This window comes from Tauraco erythrolophus, chromosome Z, assembly GCF_009769465.1.
Source record: "Tauraco erythrolophus isolate bTauEry1 chromosome Z, bTauEry1.pri, whole genome shotgun sequence".
NCBI classification, from domain to species: Eukaryota; Metazoa; Chordata; class Aves; order Musophagiformes; family Musophagidae; genus Tauraco; species Tauraco erythrolophus.
The window spans coordinates 15,502,409-15,520,811 of NC_141496.1; the positions used below are offsets into that span (position 1 = coordinate 15,502,409).

At 39.4% G+C, this 18,403-nt stretch overlaps 1 protein-coding gene across 3 annotated transcripts in view; it reads right to left on the reverse strand.

Moving 5' to 3' along the window:
* NUP155 (nucleoporin 155) overlaps positions 1-18,403 on the reverse strand; it is a 38,557-nt gene that overhangs the window by 15,422 nt on the left and 4,732 nt on the right. The window contains exons 6-22 of one of the 3 annotated variants that reach the window (XM_086628700.1): positions 17,583-17,749; positions 17,068-17,173; positions 16,442-16,515; positions 16,040-16,131; positions 15,810-15,907; positions 15,562-15,714; positions 14,605-14,705; positions 9,670-9,840; positions 8,037-8,147; positions 6,662-6,756; positions 5,090-5,178; positions 3,707-3,769; positions 2,563-2,625; positions 2,312-2,462; positions 1,420-1,486; positions 413-531; positions 95-198 (exon numbers count right to left, since the gene is read on the reverse strand). In XM_086628700.1, coding sequence (XP_086484826.1) covers positions 95-198; positions 413-531; positions 1,420-1,486; positions 2,312-2,462; positions 2,563-2,625; positions 3,707-3,769; positions 5,090-5,178; positions 6,662-6,756; positions 8,037-8,147; positions 9,670-9,840; positions 14,605-14,705; positions 15,562-15,714; positions 15,810-15,907; positions 16,040-16,131; positions 16,442-16,515; positions 17,068-17,173; positions 17,583-17,749 — 1,824 coding nt within the window. The remainder of the gene's footprint in view (positions 1-94; positions 199-412; positions 532-1,419; positions 1,487-2,311; positions 2,463-2,562; positions 2,626-3,706; positions 3,770-5,089; positions 5,179-6,661; positions 6,757-8,036; positions 8,148-9,669; positions 9,841-14,604; positions 14,706-15,561; positions 15,715-15,809; positions 15,908-16,039; positions 16,132-16,441; positions 16,516-17,067; positions 17,174-17,582; positions 17,750-18,403) is intronic. The other 2 variants (XM_086628701.1, XM_086628702.1) reach the window with 2 other exon arrangements.

The window sequence follows — 18,403 nt, forward strand, 5'->3', positions numbered from 1 at the left end:
CATTTTTATTCACAGGTTTTAACAAGAAAAGTGAGAAAGGGAACATCCAAATGCAACATTCCGTGATGCTTCCTGTTCAAAAGTAATTACCTACCGTGATACTTTCTCTGGAGTTCTTGCTGGACTTGCTGAGAGCTTCCACCATCTGGTCGCATGAAACCCAGCAGCCGCTGTTGCAGATTGGCTGGTGTGCTAAAACTGCAATTCCAAAACAAAAAGGTATGCTGATGTGATTACAAATACTGAATCTTTTAAAGATGAAAACTAACAACTCATTTTTAGCATCTGGATAGCTGAAGCTGGGAACCATACATACATACACACACTTCAACTCAACACAGATACACATGGTATAGTTTTTCCAGAGCTGGACACTAAATACCAGTAGCAAATTTAACACAACGAATAATACCTTGGGTTTCCAAGGGCTCCTACTGTAGCAAACTGTGAATTTCTATCCAGAAATTCTTGTAAACCTTTCATTTCTTGTAGCACACATTCCAACACATGCGATGGGACACTGCTTTCTACCTGCAAAAATAACGCAGACTTCTTTACAGAAAGCTTAGTTTCCAACCTTTTTTTCTAAAAATTTACACTTTTAAGCTAAAGCCACTAAAAAGACATACGCAAAGAGGGTACCAAAAATAAATAGCATAACAGTAACGGTATTACTAGAACACAACATTATTATACCACAGTCATTGAGGAGAGGGCACACAAGTGAATAGTCCCCTGAAGATATACAGTGTTCAAGATGCTACTTTCTTTGCTTCTCTCATCACCAAATCAGCTGTGTTTTACTATTTCCAACTCTGAACTAAAACAATGATTGAACATTGTGAGGACAGAGAGTATAACTGCCAAGGTCTTCCAGAGTCTCCCAGTTACCTTGTAACTGGAGGAAGAAAGCTCACGTAGCAGTCAATTTCCATGGCCGAAATTACTCGGTTATTCTATTAACATGCACAGTCAGAAAAGATTTTGTTATTTTGATCACGGGCAAAAAGTGAAACACCATGATGTTTGTCAGGAAGATGCTGGAAACTTTTTAATGTCCTTATGTAATTGCAATGTTTATCCTAACCCACTAAAGTATTTAATTTTTGAGCTTTGTCTGGAGCAGGTATGCAGAAATGAAGGAAGTGCAATCACTAAACATGGAGAAAATTTGCCATTGCCAGTTAACAACAGAGATCAAATTACAGTTTTTTAAAAAGTAACATTCAAAGTAGTAGCTTAAAAAGATTTTAAACCTGCAATTACTCCTCAATTAAAAGTGCAGCACTTATGAAAACATTCGAATGACAAAGATGTTTTTTTTTCCTTATCAGTTTCTAATTGGGAACTGATGAATAATAGGGCTTACGACATACACCACAGGGAACTTTTAAAAATACAAAATAATCTTTTACATACTGCAACAACTTCTCGATTGCCACTTTTGAAAACTCTCTCCACAACTATACTGCCATCCCAAATATTTCTGCAACACAAAATAGTACTGAGTTAAAAGTCATGTAATTTAAGCAAGTATTTTTGCAAGGCTTCTATGTATAATTAAGAAAGAAATTATAATGCTTTTTACTTTAAGGTTTAAAATAAGAATTTAAATTGGACGAAAATTGAACATTCAAAAAAGTTACCATTATACATTTCTTAATGATACAGATACAGGTAATTAACAAAATTTCAAATTTAAAATCTTTACTGAAATTAAGTTTGATGCTCTCAAATACTTTAAATATAGGCCAATATTACTCCCTGGAAATATAGCGTAGGGAAACAAGTCTCATAACAAAAATTTCTTTTCCAAGCAGCATGCAGAGAGACAACAAACATATGAAGAGCTCTGTTCTTGCTTGAGGTGTTCAGTAACACTGGACTCAACATTTAAGTAACAGAATTCTCTTTAGTCTTGCTTTACTGCTGTTTTAAGCTTCTTAACTGAAAAGACTTCAAGCCATGACTTTGATCGTGTAAGTCCTTCTGCGCTTCTGTTTCATCCTTTAGGAGGACTTTGAAATGTACAGCTCATGTTTGAAAAATAAAAACCACAGTTTTCAGAGTTGTGCATATACACTTGATTGCAGGATCAAGATCTATGCAACTTTCCTGTCCTAGCCATTCACCAAACGTATTATTATATTAATAGAGCTGTAAAGAGAACATATTATATCATAAAAATGCACTTCACTAATTTCAAATTTACATGCTATTAAGGTAGAATTCTCCACTTAAAAGCATGAGAGGAAAGAAAAACTATGAACCAAACTGCATGACAGAATCTCTTTTTACACAAACCCCTCACCCTATAATCCGAGCAAAGTATATGCAGATGCCATTGTGTCTTCCAGAAAATACTATCTCAGGACCCATCATGCCACTAATGGATGCGCCAGGGTGAGACACGGAATTCCCAGAAGAAAATACGGGAGTTGATGCACAAACAGGTTGTAAACCTAGGGTAAAAGCAGGTAAATATTACTTATTTGAATGTAAAGAAAAAAGCAGAGTTGAAAAAAAACCTCTCCATTTCTCCAGCAAAGGAAAAGGCATTACCTTGCCCAGGTGTTGTCACAAAGCTAAAATTAGTATACGGAGTATCAGTAGTCAAGGGGGTCACTAAAAGGGAAAAGCAGTAAAGGCAGATTTGTTAAACGCAAACGAGCAAATAAAAAAAACCCTGTGCAAAAGCAGCAAAGTTGTTAAATCAAGTACTTTAAAGTTATAACCATTCCAACAGCTTTTAATTATAGTTAAATACCAAATTGCACTCCTTTATTATCAACTCAACACTCCGTAAGTGAACCAAATGGATATGCTTGTTTCTTGAGCAGTTAAGCATTTTTATTTCCAGCATTCATGTCTTATTTATTGCAAACTATCTGTTCCCTGCCTTGAATATACTTGAATACTGTTCAAATACTTTTTCTTGTTCTTCACCTTCTGACTGCTCTTGTTCCTGATATGGCCACCTATTCTCAAAGCACTCACTTTCAGTCATTTAGGTATCTTTAAACAATATCAATTTTACCTTCAAAGCACTCAACTGAAGAAAAATTATGTTCTTACTCTTAATTTTTATATAAGGCAGTTGGACAAACACTACAGCAACACTGTTAACCTGGAACATTCAGTTTCAGGCTGTCCACAGCCTCAGATTTGGCTGTGAACACTCAACCCTTCTGCAAATTAAGTCTGAATACTTAAGACCCCAAAATACGAGTAACACGTGGTCATCTACAAAATTGTCCATGTACCATCAGCATGTACGATGATTTATCACAGAAAGGGCAAGAAAACCGGCACTCTGAAAATGTGGCTTTTATCAAAGAGCCAGTCCTTCTTGCCTTATTCACTACAGTTCTCTCAACTTGGCAACACACAACAGCATCAAGGGTAAAAAAGTCCTTCACTAAACAGCGCCAACGCATTCTCAGAACACATTCTTCTGTGTGCCAAGCAAAGCACAAACTTGCAGAAAAGCAGCACGCAAATGCATGACTAGACTTTCAACAGTGAGAAAAAGAAGGAACTACATCAAAGGTGTCTGGCCTTCTAATGCTAACATTATCGTAATGTAGTTTCACATGCAAAATTTCAAGGCGTTTTAAACAATTTCTGTCGGCACTGTCTGACCCGCCACATGGGACATGGGACATCCACAATACCAGAATCTTAATTTCACATGTCAGTTTTCTACCCTTTGGGCAAATGGAGTAAGTAGCAGCAGCAGAACGGTGCCATCTTCCACCTGGACCTGTCACTGAAGCAAAACGGAAACACGTGCTTTGATACCAAGTTTCAAAGATGTATGTATGACAGCAAAAGGTAAAAATATCCAGGTATTTCGACGGGGGAAAAATACATTTACTTCTAAACGGAGTCACCTTATCCATTAGAGCTTCCTATCGTTTCCCTCCCACTTTTCTTTCATTCTCAGTCTGCTCCTAGCACCTGTTTTCCCCGTAGCTGTTGTCCTCTCTATTTAATTTTACATTCTTATGCCTTGCCTCAGCTCCCATCTGCGTTGCTTTTGTTCCATACCATCAGGCTTGGAAAGCAATGCCATTGATGCATTAAAAATAGCCATTCTTAGTGCTTTAATACTAAACAAGAATTCTGAAAAAGGGGGTCAACTGTTTTTCCAAAACTTCATCTCAGTTCAGCATATCTTCCTCCAACACTTATGAATTTGGATATATGTCAAATATGGTACTGAAATGGAATTTCTTTGCATTCCAAGCAATCAAGTTTTTTCCCCAATGACAAGTCCGATGAGTAAGATTGAATGCCACATGTCAGATAAGGGTAAACCAAGATCCTGGAAACTAACAAGTTCCTGATTAAAAAAAAAATAAATTAATTTAATTCAGTAATTCAGAGTTCCAAACTCATCATTATGAATTCCTCTTTTAAAAACACTTAAGATCAGGAATTGACTAAAACATATTAAGGGACAACTTCCTGAAGCAACTGTAGAAATTTAAGTCAATCTGAGTAACACAGAAAGGCCTCCACTGCAATAAGCACCAAGTTCTGAGGAGAAAGAATGAGCAGTATTCTCATTTGTAGGTGGCACTGATGACATAAGCAGAAATCAAATGTTGAAGCTAGAGCTTTTACACAGAGGAAACACTCCAAATGACTAACTCATTTCTTAATCAGCATTTTTCTTTTTCTCTTACAAGCAATATCTGCAAAGGCATGACAATGACACTGTAAGAAGATACTCTGCTATAGCCACACAACAACCCACTAATCTTGTAGTTCCACAAGTTGGAACTACAGTATTCATAAATTGTTCTCTGACTGATGAACTGTCTCTGGCAGCAACAAATGTATTTACCTTCTTCACATAACCTTAACAGATTATATGCAACATACAGACATTGTTTGAGATCACGTCATCCTCTCAGTAAACCCAAAACTTGCTCAAGAGAAATGGAAGAAACTCTGGAACTAATAAACCAGTGAGTGAAAAAATCAAGGACTATTTCAGACAAAAAGAAGATGAGTACTTGTGAGAAGACAGACATTATTTAAGGAAAAAAGCCCCCAAAACCATGAAATGCTTGCTACTTACCACTAGAAAGAGGAGAACCCAAAATAGGTCCAATATTGCCTGGAGGAGGCAGAGCTGACGGAAATCTCATTTGTGCTTCTCCACCATACCTAAAGTTTACATGTAAAGACAAAAATTCCTCACACTTCATACACAATCCATTTAATGTTCATGTCTTTGAGAATTAACAGCAATTTTCAGGTTCTTTTAAAATAAGGAATAAAAAAACCAGCGTAACTTTTCAGAAATATTTGTGACTGTATGATACTTTTGGCAGAAGAAAACAAAACTAACAGAATAGATGTTGCATGAGAAGCATTAACACACGCAATAGCAAAGATAACTTAGACAAACAACTAAGTAATTTTTTTGGTGGATGTTCTAAGTTCTGTGGTGATATGACTTGATCAGGCTTTAAAGATTAATTTACCAATTCTCAAAATCAGGATGATGCTTGAGTATCTTTTTAAGGTTTGCCTCTACAGGAAAGGAGGACACAGTTGAGATGATCCACGCTTATCCTTCTATCATCCACAAGTAATGTCTACCCATCTCTCCCCTATAGTGCTACATGAGCACTTCGCTTATGTCTTCCCTTGCTAACAGGCATCCTTCCAGAGTTATCCACATTCACTCTCAGATCTGATAATGTAATTGAGTTTCACAAAGAGCAACTCCTCACAGCCTAATGAGAACAGCTAACTCGATCTAACATCTGCACAAGTTTTGGAAAAGAACAAGCAAGCTTCTGGGAACATAACACTCAAACTCTAAGGCAAGCATACAGTCAAAGGTGCACATTTTATCATCACTCTCAACAACTGTATCTTACCAAACCCCTTTTTTCCTCCAGGCTACATGCCCTGTGAGGACAGCCAACAGACCCACCACATACCAACCCGTTTAAGGCAGCTAATTAAAATGTACATATCTGCACCATATCATGGATATGCAGTATATAAGATACATGCATGACATTAATCCTCCAGTGTGGAAGCCCATATTTCATCATTCAATTTGCAGTGGAAAAAGCCAAACCAACCAAACAAAAAAAATCAACATCTATGACCAAGAGCCATCAGGCCCTGAACAGGGCAAGTCCATTTCCTTGGCATAATGGTGAACAACATAAAAAACTACAATATATTAAGAAAAAAAATCCAAACTAAACAAGAAAAAAAACCCACAAACCCCGAAATCCCACAAAAATTAAAAAATTGTCTGTTCTTTTTCCAGCTGTCTGAGTTGGTCCCACTAAAGATATTACAACACACTGCATTCAATCAACTGGGATATTGTGAAGTATCGATAAGTGCATTTCAAGCAGATTAAACCACATTTTCAATAGCCTCCTCTTCATGTGGAATACAAGCATTCAAGAAGGGAACTAACCAGAAATCACCGTTACTGGAAGCTTCCTTTGTTGATGAGCTTTAAATTAGCGCAAAACCCTATTCCACCAGGTTTAACAGTGTATCCTCATTTTAGAACAACGTTTGCTCAGGCGGCAGGCTAAACAGCCCGTAAAATTACTTCGCATCTGTAGTGATTCTCAGCATAACATTCAGAACAATGTACAGAACTGAAACTTACCTGAAGAATGCTCGAGTAGCCCAGGCAGATACTTCTCTATCACACGCAGCGTTAGAGCACGCCAAGATAAGGCAAGTGGCACAGGCCTGGTCCTCCTAGAGCATATTAGGCTGTTAATGTGGCAGCTTATATCAAGTTGATAAGAAAGGTACAGAAGTTATAAGTAAATACTTTTTGCATCGTTTTATTTAGAAGGCAAGGACATGAGCTCTTCCCACTTATAGACAGGAAGTGAATCATAGTGAGGCATCCCACTGTAGCAAGCAAGTTTCTATTATACACACTTTTTGCACACTCAGTATGATTACTGGTAGGAAACAATCTCCATGTCTGTCACCTAATTATGGCTAAGATTCATGCAATTTCTACAGAAATGTAAATTAAGATACAGGCTGAAAGAGTTGGGGCTGTTCAGCCTGGAGAAGAGGAGGCTCCGGGGTGACCTTATAGCGGTCTTCCAGTACCTCAAGGGGGCCTACAAGAAAGATGGGGAGAGGCTGTTCAGGAGGGCCAGTTGTGATAGGACAAGGGGTAATGGTTTTAAAATAGAGGGAGGTAGATTCAGATTGGATATTAGGAAAAAATTTTTTACCATGAGAGTTGTAGAACACTGGAACAGGTTGCCCAGAGAGGTGGTGGATGCTCCATCCCTGGAGACGTTCAAGGCCAGGTTGGACGAGGCCCTGAGCAACCTGATCTAGTTGGAGATAACCCTGTTCCTTGCAGGGGGGTTGGACTAGATGACCTTTGAAGGTCCCTTCCAGCCCTAACCATTCTATGATTCTATGATTCTAAGATTGTGTTGAAAAAAAAAATCTCTACAAATAATGGTTTGCATAATCTAATGGCATGTTAAAATATCACTTAGTATGTCCTATCAAAGCACAAGAGAACAAATTACAATGAACATTCGCTACAGACACTGATCAGTACTAGTCAAATTAAAATTGTAATCCACAATAGCTTCCCTCCTGCTTGTTCTTTATCTTAAACAAAAGAAATAGATCAGTTATAAACATTTCTACTGGCCTTCAAAATGTAAAAATCTCTTGTAGTGGTAGGAATTTAACTTTTTTAGAAACTTCTCCTCCCTTGCTCTTAGACGAACTCCTATCCTAAAGTAAGAACTGCATTATAATTCTGCATATAAGACATATAAGAATTTCAAGGAAAACACATTAGAATTCCATTTTTGGATACGATAAAATGAGAAGTTATTTCTCACTATAAAATCTTGGTTTATGTAAACAATACAGGAGGAAAAGTTAACACTTTAATCAATAAATTATAGCAGTAACAAAAAGATGCTAAAGAAAATTAGTAGATTTATATATTATAAATCTTCCATTTTTCATAACAGGTCACAAGTTCTCACCTGATGCAACTTGAAAAATCTTTCAATCTCTTCTCCATCTCCACCTATATTGCTAACAAGCAGATGCCGCAACTGATCAACAGGTCTGAGTTTATGAAACATAAAACTCCCCTAAAAGTAAAACCAAAATACATTAGAATAAAGTTGTCTTTACTCTGGCCATCCTGACACCCCCTCCCCACCATGCTTATCTTTAGCACTCTGAGTTTTCCTTTATGGCACTATTGGATCAAAGTATAACGTGAATGGTGACTAAAGCCCACATGCAGAAAATTTTTTAGTGAGTGTTGGAAAAGCAGGAAAAATACTGCAACGGCTATAAACTGAGGCAGTTTTGCTGTTCTTAGCCTAACATGAAGCACACAAGACAAACACATATCAAGTATACATAAAAAAGAAAGTCTTCATGTATCTTAGATACTAAGTGCCCTGAAATACTACTAAATGTAAACGGAAAAGAGAAGGAGGGAAGTTAACTTCTTTCTTCTTTTTCTGGGTTTTGTTTTTTAAAACTCTTTCAAAAAACCCTTTTAGGACTTCTATGACAAAAAAGAAACTATATTTTATTCAAATGTCAATTGCTAACAATATTTACTCAAACTATGTTTTCTGGGCAGCCAGGGTTTCTCAATTTCATATATAATCATGACTATAACCAAGGTTAAAAGATCTTCTCAGATGATCTGTACCTATAATGATCTCTGGAGACAAATGAAAACTATTAATACACTGTACGAGAAAAGCTGGCCCAAGAGCTTTGAGTAAATTTAAAAAAGCTACAGATGGTTTCAGCAATCTTCTTCCTTATTCTTTTTTATGTTCAGAGTATAATTCTTAAAACATATCCAAAAATGAATAAACATTTATAGGTTTAGATCAGTCTTCCAACTACTTTTCTGATTTCCTATATTAAGAAAAGTAACACTGTCCTGGTTTTGACCGGGACAGAGTTAGTTGGGTTTTTTAGCAGCAAAAAGAGCTCTGTGTTTTGCTTTTGGTCTGAGATTCCTTATGAGAAGAATATTGATAGTGCAGTGATGAGATAGCAAAGACTTTTCAGCTTGCCGTGTTTTTGCCAGTGTGGAGGAGCACAACAGGCATGGCCGGACAAAGGGTCCACAACTGCCCTTATAATTTGAATTTAGACTCTGGATTGAGGGCTAAATCGTCCAACGAAGTATTCTGTATCATGCAAGGTCATGCTCAGTATATAGATGATGGCTAATTGGGAAGAAGAGCTCTTGCTCTTCCAGAGAGTCTCTTCCAAAGGCTCTCTCAGACTCTTGGAGACCTCTCTCTCTCCCTCTCTCATTCTGCTTTGTTTTTGCGTCTTTCACTCACCCGGGATTGTAGTGTTGGGACTTATCTGTTCTGGGACCGTTTGCTGGTACAGGACACCAGGACATTGATCGCCAGGTGCTGAGCAATTACACTGTGCATCACTTGTTCGTATATATTGTTATACATATGTATGTATGCATATACTATTACCAAATTGTGCTTATCTCAACCCATGAGTCTTCTTCCCTTTTCCCCTTGAATTCTCTTCCTCATTCTCTAGGGTGGGGGAGGATGAGCAAGTGGCTGTATGGCATTCAGCTGCCAGCTGGGCTAAACCACAACAAATACTCACCTGAGCTGAAAGCAGAACAAACTTCTTAGGTGGCAGCATGTGTTGCTGCACAACAACAGGTGAATCAGTGACTGGAATAGTATCTTTATTTAGCGGTGTTACAATCTTCTGAACTTTAAACTCATCGATAGCAGAAAGAGCCCAGGAATGGCCATCAACACGGGTGGTCATCTAAACAACAGACAGATATTATCCAAACTTTCGTAACAGACCTGGATTTTGTACATCCATGGTCATATTTTACTACTTACCATTTAAAATTACACAATACAGAAGCTACTCTTCACACAAGAAAACCCAAAGAAAATAAGCAAGTTCTTATATTGTCTAACAGAAAGTTACTACCAAATTAACAGCTATATATATACTGCTTCTTTTGGGAGACAGGGAATAACATATTGCTTCTTTTGGGGACAGGGATAGTGTTCTGTATTTAAATGTAAAACAACTTACAAAGTGAAATCCTTTAATGTTGCTACAATATAAAAAGCAACAATCTGCTAACCATATCAGAACTAAGTACCAAAGGTATAACGAATTTAAATTATTTATTAAAGAATGAAAAAATGCTCCAACTGGTTTACTAGACTTTCACAGTTGGCAGCACTACTTCAAACATAACTCCAGAAGAGACATATAGTAGTGAAGACATTCCAGAAAACTATGTATGCTAACAAGGAAGAAATGCTGCTTCAGAGCAGGCTGCAGTTTTCTTCAGGAAACCTAACTGTCTGTTACTGTCAAATCATAGAATCATAGAATGGCATAGGCTGGAAGGGACCTCAGAGATCATCTAAACCAACCTCCCTGTCATGGGCAGGGACGCCTCTCAACTAGACCAGGCTACTCAAGGCTCCGTCCAACCTGGCCTTGAACGCCTCCAGAGAGGGGACATCCACAACTTCTCTGGGCAATTTATTCCAAAGTCTTGCCACCCTCGTACTGAAGAATTTCTTCCTAAGATCTAATCTAAACCTGTTCTCCTTCAACTTCAACCCATTTCCCCTTGTCCTATCAGTGGACACTCTTGTAAAAAGTCCCTCCCCAACCTTCCTGTAAGTTCCGTTCAGCTATTGGAAGGCAGCTATTAGGTCCCCCCAAAGTCTTCTCTTTTCAAGGCTGAACAATCCCAGCTCCCGCAACCTGGCCTCGTAGCAGAGGTGCTCCAGCCCCTGGACCATCTTTGTGGCCCTCCTCTGAACACACTCCAACAAATCTGTGTCTCTCTTATGGTGGGGACACCAGAACTGGACGCAGTATTCGAGGTGGGGTCTCACAAGAGCAGAGTAGAGGGGGAGAATCACCTCTCTCGACCTGCTGACCACGCTTCTCTTGATACATCCCAGGACATGGTTGGCCTTCTGGGCTGCATAAGCGCACTGCCGGCTCATGTTGAGCTTCTCATCTATAAACACACCCAAATCCTTCTCTTCAGGGCTACTCTGTGCCCAGTTTGTATTTGTGCCTAGGATTGGCCTGACCCAGGTGAAGGACCTTGCATTTTGACTTGTTGAAGCTCATGCAGTTTGCACTGGCCCAATTCTCAAGCCTATCAAGGTCCCTCTGGATGGCATCTCTTCCCTCAAGTGAGTCCACGGCACCACACAACTTGGTGTCATCGGCAAACTTACTGAGGGTACACTCAATGCCATCATCCATGTCGCTGACAAGGATGTTGAATAGCACTGGACCCAGAACAGACCCCTGAGGGACACCGCTTGACACTGGTCTCCATGTAGACATCGCACCATTGACCACAACTCTTTGAGTGCGACCATCCAGCCGATTCTTTATCCACCGGGTGGTCCATCTGTCAAATCCATGTCTCTCCATTTTAGAGACAAGGATGTCATGTGGGACAGTGTCAAACGCCTTGTACAAGTCCAGGAAAACGACATCCGTTGCTTTACCCATGTCAACCAGCGCTGTAGCTTTGCTGTAGAAGGCCACTAAATTAGTCAGGCACGACTTGCCCCTAGTGAAGCCGTGTTGGCTGTCACCAACCACTTGGTTATTTGTTATGTGCCTTAGTACAGCTGCCAGGAGAATCTGTTCCATGATTTTACCTGGCACAGGGGTAAGGCTGACTGGTCTGTAGTTTCCCGGGTTGTCCTTGGTCCTTTTTTTAAAGATAGGGGTTACGTTTGCCCTTTTCCAATCTGTAGGAACCTCACCAGACTGCCAGGACCTCTCAAATATGATGGCTAGTGGCCTAGCAACTTCAGCCGCCAGTTCCTTCAGGACCCGTGGATGTATCTCATCAGGTCCCACGGACCTGTGCACCTTCAGGTTCTCTAGGTGTTCCCGGACCTCATCTACTCCTACCCTGGGCGGTTCTTCACTCTCCCAGACCCAGCCAACATCCTCTGTGATTTGGCTGGTGTGGTTCGAGTGGTTGCCAGTGAAGACTGAGGCAAAAAAGTTGCTGAAAATTTCAACCTTCTCCATGTCCTCAGCAACCAGGTCACCTGTATCTTTCCGGAGGGGCCCCACATTCTCTCTCATTTTCCTTTTTTCTCTCACATACCTATAAAATCCTTTTCTGTTATTTCTAATATCGCTGGCCAGATTTGACTCTGTCAGGGCCTTAGCTTTTCTAACCTGGTCTCTGAGTACATGAGCAACTTCCTTGTACTCATCCCAGGTTACCAGTCCCTGCTTCCATGCTTTGTGTAATCCCCTTTTGTATTTGATTTTAGCCAGGAGTTCTTTGTTTATCCCTATAGGTCTCCTGGTGGTTTTGCCTGATTTCTTCCTTTTAGGGATGCAATGCCTTTGAACTTGGACAAGATGATCCTTGAAAGTCAACCAGCAATCTTGGGCTCCCAGTCCTTCCAGGACTTTATCCCATGGCACACTACCAAGGAGGTTCCTGAAGCGGCGAAAGTCAGCTCTTCTGAAATCGAGGGTTTCAAGCTTGCTGAGCTTCCCCCTCTTAGCTGCCCTTAGGATCTCAAACTCCACCATCTCATGGTCACTGCAGCCAAGGCTACCCATGAGTTCAACATTACCTACCAGTCCTTCCCTATTGACAAAAACAAGGTCTAACATGGCACCTCTCCTCATTGGTTCCTCTATCACTTGGATAAGGAAGTTATCGTTAATGCATTCCAGGAATCTCCTGGATTGCTTGTTCCCTGCCATGTTGTTTTTCCAACTGATATAAGGGTGGTTAAAATCCCCCAGGAGGACCAGGGCTTGTGAACGAGCAGCAGCTCCTATCTGCCTATGTAGGGCCTCATCCACTTGGTCCTCCTGATTGGGTGGTCTGTAGCACACTCCCACTGTAAAGTCTCCTACCCTTCCTTTCACCCTGGCCCACAGGCACTCGGTTCTTTCATCATCACTTGCCAGGTGGAGCTCCATGCATTCTAGCTTTTCGTTGACATAGAGGGCAACACCCCTCCTCGTCTCCCCCGCCTGTCCTTCCTGAACAGTTTATACCTCTCTAGTCCAACACACCAATCGCAGGAGTCATTCCACCATGACTCTGATGCCAATCAGGTCATAGCGCTGCAGGCTCACAAGCATCTCCAGCTCCTCTTGTTTATTGCCCAAGCTGCAGGCATTCATAAAGACGCATTTGAGTTGGGTCCCTGATGAGGTACCCGGAGCCCCCTGATGATGCTCAGATGTTTCCACAGTAACCAACCCCTCAGCAACCCCTGTGCTCTGTCTGCAACCTGGCATGACACCTTGATCCCTTGCTAATTCACAAGACTGCGCGATCTTGCTAGTGCATTCCTCCCCCACAAGCACTGGCATACTGCATTCCGGCTCCCTTCCAGTGATCCTGATTTCACCCCCACCCCCTTTCATACCTAGTTTAAAGCTCCGTCTACGAGCCCTGCCAATTCCCTTCCCAAAACTCTTCTGCCTCTGTGGGACAGGCTATTACCATGCCTTTCTAACAGACCTGGCCTCTTGCAGATCCAGCCGCTGTCAAAAAACCCAAACTCCTGCTGGACACACCAGGCTCAGAGCCAGGTATTAATCTGTTGGCACTTCCTGCCTAATCCCTCATCTTTGCCCACAGCTGGAAGTCTGTCTTGGGGAAAAGAGACATCAGCACCTGGGATATTTATGCGTAAGTTTTTGCAAGGAAGGCATCTTGAGTAATCATAAAGCTCCTTTGTATATTATTAAAACAGCCGATAAATCAAAACCTGACTGTGAAACTTTTAACTTATATAGTCTCTCTGTTCATTCCAACTCTACCACTGCTCCTCCAATAATACCATTTTTGACATGTCACTCCTCTACTTCGGCAGACTTCAGACTTCCTTCAGAGCTAGAATGCATGCAATGTTCTCCCTGAACTGACGCATAAAGCAACTAAGCCCCTCCAAATCCCTCTTACAAACTCACTTACATAACAATCAAGTAAAAAAAAAACGAAAAAAATTGTGAAATAATTAAGAGATTAATCATGTCTGCAATTTAATGAAGACGCAGCATATAAGTTTAAATAAAGAAACTCCAAGTCTCTAGCACCTACATTTTAAACAATCTTTGCCAAATTTTACTCTCATCAGCAAACACCACTATGGACTGTGGACCATGTCTTCCTGTGCTTGGGCACAACGTGCATCACGCTATAGACAACAATATTTTCAAATATGTTAATTAGAACCCAAGTCTTAGAAGCCAAAGTAATTGCTTTTGATACACAGCTTGCATCAAGCTAGGAAGTATTGCTGAACTAGGAATTCCTACTAAGAGATGAGTTCCCATTCATTGACAAAACTGCCTACTGATTTTTTTTTTGTTTGAAGCATGTTGATTAGTAGCTTTGTAAGCATTTCCAAACTCCTTGTGGAAGCTTTCTGTGAACTAACTGTTTCTTGCAGACACTATTATTCAATTATTTGTTATCAGAAAGGAAAAATTAGTATGTAGATCCCATCAAAGTTGTGTAAAAGTTTGCCTTAGTACCTGTGTTTCCATCATCGGCTTTTGAAAAGGGAAGGAATCATGATTGATACACCACAGGATGTCATTATCTTCATTTTCTGAAGCTGTCATCAGCAGGACTCCTAGCAAGAACAGCAACATTAAGTTTGTATTAGAAGCAATAACCATGCATCAGACACAAATTCATTAATTAATTATTTATTTAGTAAAAATCAACCTTTAAGTTCTAATCATACAACTTGAACAGCAAATATATCCTGAGTTTGCATGTCACGGGGTTCTTTAGAAGGTCACTTTAAACACCATTTGCCATCTAGTCAAAAAGGTACAAACAAAACAAGCCTAAAATAGGTAGAACATGTCTCAAAAATGAGATGTTTAAACAGGTCATGGATGAAAAAATATCGAAGGTAAAAATCAGTATGTATGGCTAAAAGAGTCAGCAACGGAGACACTCTGCCTCCGCATTTTTGCAGCACTTTTAAACACGTAGCCTACAATCAGAAGTCGCATAAAGCTGGAACCATGTGTCACATGTTTGGTATCTTATACGGCATCAGTAGCTAAATGAGCTAAAAAATAAACAACGGTCAGCACATGCTAAACTCAGTGTGAGAGGCACAAAAGAGGCAAGAAAACTACTCTATCCTCTGCTTTCAAGAACTAATCACAAGTGGCTAAAGACATGCAGGCGAATTTGAACACATTAAATCTATTTCATGGAGAGATTAGAAGAAGAAAAAGGTTGATCAACACATGAACAGAGCTCTCTGTGCAAACACTGCACCCTGCAGAAGAACTGAATTCTGAAAAATTTCACAACCTTCCACTTCCAGAACCTCTCTCATTAATACACAGAAGCTATGCTTAGTTATTCCCACGGCTTCAAACTCCACAAAGCAAAAACTGTGATAGTGACTATCACGCATACACACAAAAAAATCATCAGTGTCATCTGAGCCACGTTCCACCGCTTACCTTTGCTATAAAGAGCTCTGTGAACCTTTGCGGGCTTCTCCACATTGGAAGAAGCTGAAAATCCAGGTGGCAAACGGACATGAACCAAAGTTAACATGGAGGGACGAGCTGTTGGATGCTTAAATTGCGAAGTACTAAAATACAGTCGGACACCTGAAGGAAAGATAAAAAAAGGTCACAATGTTGCTAAACTGTGTAGATGCCATTTGTCAGTTTAAAAGGCAAGGGAATTAGCATTGCTTTCTTACCTGTGTGTGTGATTGCGAGTAGCTGACAGTCTATGGATTCAGACTTTTCAATCACTGCTATTTCAACAATAGGCTTAAATACAGAACGATCTATGGTTCTAAAAAGCAGAACAAAAAAAACCCACACTCCGTCAATCCAAAGAAACAAGCAAACAACATTCTTCTAAAATATAGCTTGAAACTATTGGCCCTAAAGAAAGCTTCTTACATTATAATTGTTATAAACATACCTGGCAATGCTCGCAGCAGCAGAAACTATAGCATTTTGTGAAAGAGAAGTAACCCTGGTCATTCCTTGACCATCTTGTCCCAAATCGTAAACCTGCAATTCAATAACTTGCTTTAGCGATTTACAATTGAACTAATTCATACAGCCTTATCTATCAAGCAGCAACCCAAACTCTTATTTTTACTTCATCCTCATGTTTCCATATAGCTGAGGGGAAGATCAAAAGGCTACTCTTTCCTCAGAAGAAAGTATTTTAGGTCTTCGGCACACACTTTGCTACAAAAAGATAAGCTGGAATAATATCCTATCATAGCTACTGAGAATTTCAAGGTACTGAGGAAAAGTTAAAAAGTTATAAACACACTAGTAACATAGCCAACAGTCACAAGAAGAAGTCACATACTTGCAGCACTCCTTTTTCTGAACGAGTGTATAAGATATTTCGAGAGTTGTCAATGGCGATTTGAACTACAGGATCTGAGGAGTGGGGGGAAAAAGAGGGAGAACCAGCAAATCAAAACTGGATTTGGCAAAAACAAGTTTAAGACAGAATATGCATGTAATAATTAATTGTAAGTTAACAAAAACTGCAGGAGTGGCATTAAGGACTCCTACAGGAAGTCCTTTAAAGCAACAATCAATTTCACACAATTATTACTGAACTAAAAAAAAGGGCAAAAAACGGTATAATAATTTCAAATTATTTTTTTCACTCAACAGTTAAACAGGGTCAAATTATTTACTTAAAGATGCTACTGTTGGCAGTGATCACATTAAGCACATATTAATTTTGTACTACAGAACGCTAGCTTTAGACACAAACATTAAACTTTGGTTTGGCTTCGGTATCTACATCCTGAAGTAAACACACAAAGAAGTGACCTGATTTTTATAATCATCAAACACTGCAAGTTTCATTAACAATAACTAAATGCTCTGAATGAGCAAATTATTCAGCCTGACCTCTTGCTAGTATTATTTAAAAGGTTACATTAAATTATCAGGTAAGTCTTTGACATCAGTACTTACCATCCTCTGAGAACGTGAACTGTAGCAATGAAGGAATAAGGAAAGACAGCGCACTCTTTGAATGATTAATTTTTCTACAGCGCTGGCTGAACCAGCCTGCTTCAGCCTACAATTTAAAACAAATACAGTGTTGAAAGAAAAAACAAAACAAAAACCAAACTAGTAGTTATATTCAAAAAGTCGTTAGCAGAAGTATAAAACCAAGTAAAAATCTAACTATACAAAATTTATTTAACCGAAAAAGTACATAGAGTTGAAAGAAGTAAGTGCTCATTAAAAGGAAAATTTTACATTAGAAAGGGTGCAGGCTGCCACAATTTTCATTTCATTTTTTTACTACTTCTTCAAGGAAATTGCATCTAGTCTAAGATGTCAGAGCTGTTGTGAAACTAAGCCACGCAGTGTAACTATGGAAGAAAAAAGATGGCAATCCTGACATGTTTTAGAACTCTTAGTACCTAGATTCCACAACCATGAAATAATGAAAAATGCCTGTGTGTAAAACCTATAGTCACCTGGTAAGCTACTTCATATAAGCAGCCGTCTTTTCCAGCCAAAAAGATACGTCCGTTATCAGTGGAAGTTATTGCCAGAATGTAAGTATTGTCAGTAGGGAGCGAATAGAGAGGGTCTGGGAGCAGCTGCATTCCACCAGACATACTGTCATTGAGCGATCCAGTACCTTAAACAAATAAATAAATCAGTAAATCCTCTTTAGTTTTTAAGCTGTTCTCATAAGTATTCTAATAAGGTCTGTTATAACAAGCATTTCAGAATACAGCAAAAATTACAGCATATTTCATAATTCCTAAACACGTTCTGGAATAGCTGTTCTCCGAAGTGAACTGCAGAGTAATAAATATTCCGTTTTTTTAAAAAAATAAATTCTCTGTATGTTTCCAAGTAAGGAACGCAATGTTTTTCGTTTTTATACATCGTCATCTCCTCAAAATCGTGACAAGTCTAAACATGGATTTCTACTTTTTTTACTCTCTTACATCAGGATAGTATAAAAAGAGCAAAAGACTGTAATCCTCTCACTTTCTCCAAACAATTCTGTATTTTCACTATTAATATATATGGCATAAAAAAACAGCATCAGGTTCTCAGTTTCTGTGGTTGGAAAACAAATGCCAACTAAGTTAATGAACTGTATTCACCAGCTCCAAGATTCACGCTATCTCTTCTCTCCCTCTCCAACATGCCATTTCAGTAATAGGAGTACCTGTTTCAAATGCTCTTTTTATGTTAAACAGGTGAATAACACAACTCAACGCTCCTATTGTAGTCTACGATCCAGCAAGTGCACACCTCACAAACACTATTTCCCCTTGTC